The sequence below is a fragment of the Tetrao urogallus genome, assembly GCF_951394365.1.
Source record: "Tetrao urogallus genome assembly, chromosome: 2".
NCBI classification, from domain to species: Eukaryota; Metazoa; Chordata; class Aves; order Galliformes; family Phasianidae; genus Tetrao; species Tetrao urogallus.
The window spans coordinates 45,788,816-45,797,492 of NC_136814.1; the positions used below are offsets into that span (position 1 = coordinate 45,788,816).

General features: G+C 37.3%; 1 protein-coding gene across 1 annotated transcript; it reads right to left on the bottom strand.

Moving 5' to 3' along the window:
- Window positions 1-2,951: 2,951 nt before the first annotated feature.
- On the bottom strand, window positions 2,952-6,434 carry FBXO30 (F-box protein 30; the record flags this gene model as incomplete). The annotated part of the gene is made up of 2 exons (XM_079550131.1): window positions 2,952-3,155; window positions 4,368-6,434. The coding sequence occupies 2 exons, from the start codon at window positions 6,432-6,434 to the stop codon at window positions 2,952-2,954; spliced, it is 2,271 nt and encodes a 756-aa protein (XP_079406257.1).
- Window positions 6,435-8,677: the final 2,243 nt, after the last annotated feature.

Consider the following 8,677-nt stretch of genomic DNA (forward strand, 5'->3'; position numbering starts at 1 on the left):
TAAAAAGAAATGACTGATCTTTAGCGTGAAGTGGATGTATATTAATTCCTTGCACATCATGCTGTGTTTAAATATTTGTAAATAGATTCCTTACTGTAATTTTATTTTTCAAGTATGCAATGAAATCCTACAGGCAGACACTGAATGCTGAAACGCTGGTGGAAAGCTTTCAAATACAAGAGTCATACTAAAAGAGAAACTCCAAAAGTTTTATTAGGATTTTAACAGACATTGCAAAAAAAATATTGCATAATGATTGAAAACATATTTTAAACAAAGTAGCAACGTGGTATCAAGTAAAAGAAAGACTGGAACAGCTGTCTATGTATGCTGTAAGGAAGATGTAAAAGGAAAGGGGATACGGCGTTTTTAAAATTCAGGGGCAAATGTGAACAAGCCACATTTTGATAAACTGACTATACACCATAGATGTTTTATGAACTGCATAGCAGTGTTAAAAAAAAAAAAGTTTTATCCTAGCTATATTGTATTCCTGCATTTGCAGCAGTTTACAAGGCAGAGATTTTGTTCACAACATCAATAATTTTAATAGCTCTGGATTCTCGTAAAAAATAAAACTAATTTTAACAACAAAAAAAAGCCTGTATCTACATTTGAAAACAAAAGTGCATGAATTGAGAAATAGTGTTATTTCTTAAGAAGAACACCGAGTACTTAAAAAGTTCATTTTAATAAATCAACAACAGATAGTTTAGATGTAGATCTGCACCGTGCTATAAGTGAGATTCTACCAACACCAGCTCCTATAACTGGATACCCTCTTTTCCTAAGGAACGAAGATACACGCCCGCCTACCATCGCTTATCAGGGTTTTGGGTAGTTCTGAAGAAGGTCAAGTACCAAAACCATCACGCTGCTGACCAAGACAGATGTTTTAAAGTAGATTTTGCCATAAATTTGACCATAAGCTCCTCAGCAGTCGGGACCCTTCCAGTCACAACTACTTTTAAACATTAGAGAGCGGAAGCAAGGAGCCATTAGAGCTAAAAGATAAGAACTGATTAAAGCCTCTCTCCTGCCTCGTACTGAAGAATTTGTGGGTAAGAAAGCACTTCAACAACCCTGTTCTCTTAGGGCATTGTTTTTATTTTGTATTGTTACTTATTTATTTATATGTAATTCCTACCTAAAACCCAGTTGGTCAGATCTGTACATAAGATTCTCCTTTTCCTTTTCTGATTCTCCTTTCCATGTAACTGTGATAACAGTTAAGAATTACTGCAAATACTGTTGACTCCTCTGGTAGGTTTACTCAATTCCTCCCTTCAACGAAAAAAAAAAAGTGTGGAAAGAGAACATGTTGCTTCAGGATCCAGGCAGAGTTTCTGTTTGAGCTCTTGTAATTCAAACTCATGGCACTAAAAGAATAGATTCAATTTTTTTTTTTTTCTTCCTGGGCACCCCTAGCATTCTGGATAGAAAAAGGCAGAAGGCAGTGAATGTTTAGCTGGACCAGATCCAGAATAGGAAATGCACAGATACCAAAGTTGTGAACTGCAGCCAATCTAGCCATAAACAACTGTCCAGTACAGAATTTACAAGTAATAAATTTAGCCATTTTTGTAAACATCTCCTCCTTACTAATCTCTTTTTTTTCCTATAATGGAAATACGTACTGTATTTCTTTGTTCTAAACTCTAGTCTGTTTCTGTTTTAGCTTTGTGGCAGAGTTGCTAAGTGCAACAAGCTAGAGACACCAACATTAATACAAACAAATTGGAAAGTCAGTTCAAGTAATTACTGTTTTGCTATACCAGGGCATTTTTCATAGCGTGTATTCCCTATTCACAAATGCCTTGCAAGATCTTTTATTATGGAAGACTGGATACAAACTGAAGTCGTTCATTTAACAGATGTGGTTGAATAGACATTTCTGATATGCTTTATGCAATTAACAAATCATGTCTCATCTTATGAAGATGATACATTTGATATACATACCAGTAATTTAAAATGCTCCTCAAAAAAAAAAGCAGCATTTTTCTAGACAAATTAACAGAAAAGGAGACAATACATCTCACAATACCATAAAACAAGAAAAGCCCTTTCATTAGCTGCATTATAAGTTCATAAATGTTCATCACATACTTTGAATTTCTGACTGCTCAAGCAATTTAACCCTCAGCCAATTGCAGGACAAGGAGGAACATTTTATATCAGGTGTCATTGCAAGTGCGAGCATAAAAACTAGGATTCCACGTTTTTAGCTCCAAAAGTTTTGCTCCCATGAGTGATGTAGCTGTTAATAGCTCAGCAGAAAAGTAATCACTTTTGACATGTCAAAATAAAGTTGTACTAAAAATTAAGCTGCTGTAAATCCGAGCTCATTTAAATCATTTCTTAAAAAAAAACTTAAAAAGCTTATCCTAGGTCACCTGTTAATTAGGAACAGCAGTAGAACACTGATTTCATAACTAAAGATGTGCTTCAATGCTGAGTGTTTGAGATATCTACCACGACGTTTTGAATTCTTCCTCATCTTTCAAATATTCGGATTATAATTTGTTAAGAAAAATAGACCAAATGCAGAAAGTGCACTTGGTCAGGATTTTGTCCCAGTACGATTCAGTGTTTCCCATCTAAACGTGCATACCATTTAGAGGCCATTTCTGAAATGTCATCAGTCAACAGCAACATGGGCACCAATGAATTCAAAAAAACACACCTTAGGATTCCTTTTTTAAATTACATAAGTTAGATAAAACTACCCTGTCCAGCAAGTTCCAAATTTTTCAAACGTTAAGGCAACTTTCATTACTTTCCAGCTAAACAGTATTATAAAAAATAAATGTCACTTCAAACCTTATATACACAGTGACAGAGTAGATTTAGCTAGAAAGTATCTTTAGTATATTAATAAAGTGTCACGTAATATTACCGAGGTTATATCAGGTGCTTGAGTGTATGTGCAATTGGAGTGGCTGCAATATTTAAAGTACAGGTTTCAAAACAGAGCGCAGTGAACGTCCTTCTTTAGTGAGTTCTCGTGTTACACACATACATGGCAGTGGAACAGCCTCCTCTCTTCTTTCTACAGCATTATAGCTACATTTCTTCAGGTGATCAGCCATGCTTACGATGTCAGCAAACTTCCACTCGTTCACAGTACAGAAGGCTGTACTAAACCGCCAAACCTGGAAAACAAGGTTCAAAATGTTTTAAGATATCTGAACTCAGGAGATTAAGCGTTTGTGCTATATTTTCAAGATATGTTTTGGATCTATAAAAATCAATACGACAAAACCACACAAGTTCAAATTTTGGATAGACAGTCTGAGATTACACCAGTTAGCTCTGAGCAGTGGAAAGATAGACAAGCAATAGCTTTTTAGTTTTCAGCTGTGGGGTGACCTAACTGCAGCCTTTCAGTACCTAAAGGGAGCCTATAAAGAGGAGGGGAATCAACTCTTTGAAAGGATTGATAACTGCAGGACAAGGGGAAACAGTTTTAAGTTGAGGGAAGGAAGGTTTAGGTTGGATGTCAGGGGGAAGTTCTTTATAGAGAGAATGGTGAGGTGCTGGAATAGGCTGCCAATGCCCCATCCCTAGAGGTGTTCAAGGCCAGACTAGATGGTGCCCTGGGCAGCCTGGTCTAGTATTAAGTGGGGAGGTTGGTGGTCCTGCATGTGTCAGTGGGGTTGGAGATTCATAATCCTTGAGCCCCTTCCAAGCTGGGCCATTCTATGATTCTATGATAGTGTGTGCCCACAAAATAGGTGCTATCAGAAGTTAAATGATAAAGTGCTGCATAATCATCTGTAATGGTCATGATTGGTAACTTCGTTAGAAAATTATGCATTTGTAAAATGATCAGCTTCCACAATTCTAAATGATTGCTGTGGATACTCTGCACTTTGGAGGCTAGGAAGAATTGAGAAAAAATTTACAAAGGTCACTCGAAGGTTTTAAAAATAATTTACATACTTAAGGCACTCTATCATAACAACAAATAAGACCTGAACAGTTGAAGAAAAAGCAAAATTACTTAAAACAGAATAAATGCAAGAGATGCAAACTCTATAGGCAACTTTCCCACTTTTATGGAATATGGAAATACTAAAGAAAATAACGAGCTAAAAGCTAAAACCTAGAGTTTTCCCAAGATTTTAAAATGTTTATTTACATCAAATAAAAACGGGCAGACATTACTTTTACTTCTTGAAGTATGTGGAAAACTGAACCAGCCTGCTAGCCATTTTTTGCTAATTATTCTGTATGATAATCTATTTCTTGAAGGTATGTTATATCAAAAAAAACAGTAGTAACATTAGATCAGGAAAAACAGTAATAGAAAATCAGAGATGACTAAATTAATACTTTCCCTTTTACCACCAAAAATAACTTACCTTTTCTTTTATTTGCCAAGAAGAACTTCCATCTGGGTACTTTCTCTTCTCCCAAAGCAGTATCACCATTCCACGTGCTTGAAGCAAGCTTCCACACACATCTCTCATTAAACGTGACACTCTTGAAAGCTGACATAAACTAAAGCCATCTAGAAAACTAGCAATGTGTTGCAAAACCTCAAAAGGTAGACTACTCAAATGGTCATTGTGTAGTCCAATTAAGCAGCTTTTTGCTGGTTCTACTAATACTGTAGATATACTAGGCTGAACACCAAATGACCGTAAGTGGCGGTCATGAATAATTTTTGCCCCTTGCGTTGAAGGACAAAACCTTCGTTGAGAATATGTACACCCATAATATGCCAAGGGACACCTCTGCTCCATCCAGCCATTAAGGCCAGCATGAATGTCACCATGCACATTCTTAAAATGAGAAGAAAATTCATTCCTCCTAAATAACTGTCCACAAACAAATGTAAACATTGAACGCTGTTTTGTTTGGTATCTAGCCACATATTCCAATACCAAATCCAGTCCAAGGGTCTGGAATGGACTTGGATTTGAGAGCTGTGGGTTGGCATGATCACACGCAGATGCTGAAGCTATTTCCCCCACCATTGTATTTGTGGCCAATATAGCTGATGGGAGAGAAAACGTTTGGGTCCCAAAGTCAACACGATACACATCGACAGTGCGACTTTCTGATATTCCCCTACCTCCAGGAGAGTCTCCTAGGCAAAACAACAGGGCTGCAGTGATTAGATCAATTCCCTGAAGACCCATAGGATCTTCTGTTATCTCCAAATCTGATGTATCAACAGCTTTGTCTTCTTTTGGTGCTGACCAAAGGAATTTGTACGATCGATGCCGCATAATTGAAAACACATCTACATTTCTCAGTCTTTCCTGCTCCACTTGCCTCTCTAAAATTTCCTCTTCATTAGCATTATGGGGAAGCAGCATATGATTAATACTGCCATTAACTAAGTGATCAGATGGTATTACTTCTTTAAGTTGTGATGTTACAGGGAAGGAGCTACAAGACCGTAAAGCTTCATCATCATGAGATGCAGTACATTCACCATTTGCTACACTGGATGATTTTGAATTAGATACACCAAGATCTTCATTCTGGTCCAACACCTTTGAACACTCATTTTCTACATGAAAACCATTACACAAGAGTGAGGAGTTATTAAGGTTTAGATTTAAGTCACGATTTTGTATTGCATCATAACAAATATCACTAGAGCCATTTTGTTTCATTTGTGAATTTTGATGCAGGCTATCAAAGTTAATTCCCCCAACTGCTCCAATGTTTTCTTCATCTGGATATTCATGGTCAGGCTTACTATCCTGAATAATGCCATTAGAAGCTTGTTCCTTAATCTCAGTATCTTCTTTCACCTCCTGTGGTGAAGTGCAGAGCCTTGAGTTTAACATACTAATGTCCCTAGTAGCAGTGTTCAGGATATCCAGAGCAGCAGCTAAACTCCTTGTTGTTTCTACAGTAGCTTGATAAAGTGCTCCATAGGACTCTTCATCTACAGGTATCAAACCATTGGAGCACACTGTATCTGGAGCAGTTGTTTTGACAGATGTTTGTTCTCTGGATTCTGACATTTGATCAGCTGCTTTTGACATCATAGTTGCTACCTTAAGTGATTCTAGTAACATGCGCTGGTCTTGAAGGGCCAAAGCCATATCGAGCTGCTCCACTTCATCAACATCTTTACTCAGATTTTCGTAAGATTTTCGGTCTGCATAACTGACAGGCCATCTGTTCCATTCCATGGTGCAACATACCACGCTTGCAGGACAAACTTCCAGATGATCAGCAATTTTATTACGGGCCACTATGAAGGGACATCCGAAGCCACTATTCAAACAAGGCACTCTTTCAAGTGGACATAAAATGCGATGTTCCTCAGCTTTACAGGAGTGAAAAACTGCTCCACAAACCAGTGGACAGCCTATCAAATCGCATGAAATGCCAGGTTCTGGTCTGGTCATACAACGACGGCTGACACAGTTCACACAGTGCAAATGTTGCTGATGTTCCTCCATGACTGTAAATCCAATTCTGAAAGAAGAGAAGGGAGACAAAAAAAAAACCACAGAATATTAATTCAATATTGTTAATATTTACCAACAGTTACCTGCATTTTTGCATTCTCCGTAAGTATGAAGAAATGTATATTAAAGCAACACAAGCTGATCAGTAGTTAAGTAGGAGAAATTTTACCTCAAACAAAAAAGTTCACCCAAAAATTAAATATACACATTTGCATCAGAATACATGCACAAACTGTCACCAGATATTAAATGTGTATCTTAGATAAAAACACTGAATAATCTCTCAGGAAGAGCTCTTTTTCCCTGCCCATTCCAAATAGATGACTCAATTAAAACCAATGCATCATCATCGACTACCATTTATTACCTAAAATCATAAACCATACAACTTACAGAGAAAGGAGACAAAATAAAGAAAGCCAGACTCATCCTCATCTGTGCTAAACATCCATTTCTCCAAACAAAGTTGCCTGGGCTACTTGCTAGCAATTAAGCTTCCAACACCTTCTTCGTGCAGTTCTCTTTAAGGCAACCTGCAACCTCAGCATTCATCTCAACCTCCTTTTGTGTCTCCACACACACTTCTGACAGAGAGCAGTCCTTTGTAACAGCTCTTCACTCTTACTAATTTCACCTGTTGCTTCTCTTTCATTTTTATATTTTTGCATAAATGTAGTTCAATGCATAGTATAATTGCTAATTCCTTTTATTTCACTGAAAACTTTGATATTAAAACTATACCGCCCAAAACAGCCCCACTGATACATCTTCAGTTCAACCCACAAAAGGTAATTCATTTAATGCATTCTACCACTCATCCTATTTACAACACTGGCAGTTCAAAGTGTGGAGGTAACATGGCAACTCTATACAACTAGGACAAACAGCAATAAAAACCCAAACAGATCTGATTGCGCAATCTATTTCAACACACTGACATACACAAACCCAATCCTCTGCTGTGGTAACTGGAAAAAGGTAATAATTAAAAAAAGTTAAACTTGGCATCTTTGTATTGTACTTCCAGAAGCTCTGGAACTGCTTACCGACTTGAGTGCAGGCCTACATAAATGACCAAACCCTCCCACGTGCTCCAAAAAACTCCCCTGCAGAAGTGATACCGCTGGGATTACAGTTCAGAGATACCAGAGAATGACTAACACAGAGCCAGACCTCAAAATACATTGCTCAGTTCCATCTTTTCCTTATTCCCTAAGCTCCAAATAAAGTTTGGTTGCTTGTTGTTTTTTTTGTTTTATTAAAAATAAAACGCTTGCAGAATGTAAGATTAATAGAACAGAAATGGTTCCTTACTTTTTTTTCTACTGGCTGAAAAATGGGCTCAGTAAACACTTCAGTTTTAATTCATTAAAACTTCTTAAATGAAAAGCACTCTAAAAATAAGAATGAAGAGTATTATCCCTTTTGTTCAAACAAGATAAGAGGAAACAAAACAGCTTTTCAGACACTCCACTTTAAATTATTTAAAGCATTTAAATAGAGTTCTGTCCAACTTCACTCAGCTGTATTCTTTTAATACTTTGATATTCATGCCAACTTGAAGTACCAATCAGTTCTCATCCCTCTGTTTCTTGTAATTTGGATAACTCAAATATTTTAGCCACCCACTCTCCCCGAACACTTCTAACAAAGAAGCATATGTGCTACACTTAGCAGGAAAAACACAGCCGAATTTTCCCCACTGTACCTTTGTATTTATATACTGAGTAACAAGTTTCTTCATCAAATGCATCAGTCACTGAACTCTGTGACTGACTGACTGCTAAGCATTTCAGCAAAACTTCAGGGCACACAACACGCTTTAACCTTACATATCAAAACTGATGGCATCTAACAGAAAGATCTTAAAAACGTTCAGGAAAGAATCAATCGGGGAATATTACTGGACAAAGAATGCAATTTTATTTGTAGCCCTTTCACCAAAGCTCTCCTTCTAAGTAACTCCTGTCAAATACAACAGTCTACCTGCTGATAGACCAAAACAACCTTGGAATTTTGCATCAGTACTAAAACCAAACTCCAGGTTTCCTGGAGTCAATCAGAACAGAGATCTGAAGGAACCTCTTGGATTACATGCTTATTTTAAAGCTCTTGACACATAATGGAAACAGCCTTGAAAAAGAACAATGTTTGTTGAGAATGAAAAAGAGTTCATAGGGCCCAGCCCTCCCTGCATCTAAATACAGCCTGGCTCCCATCAGTCTGGTAGCAGC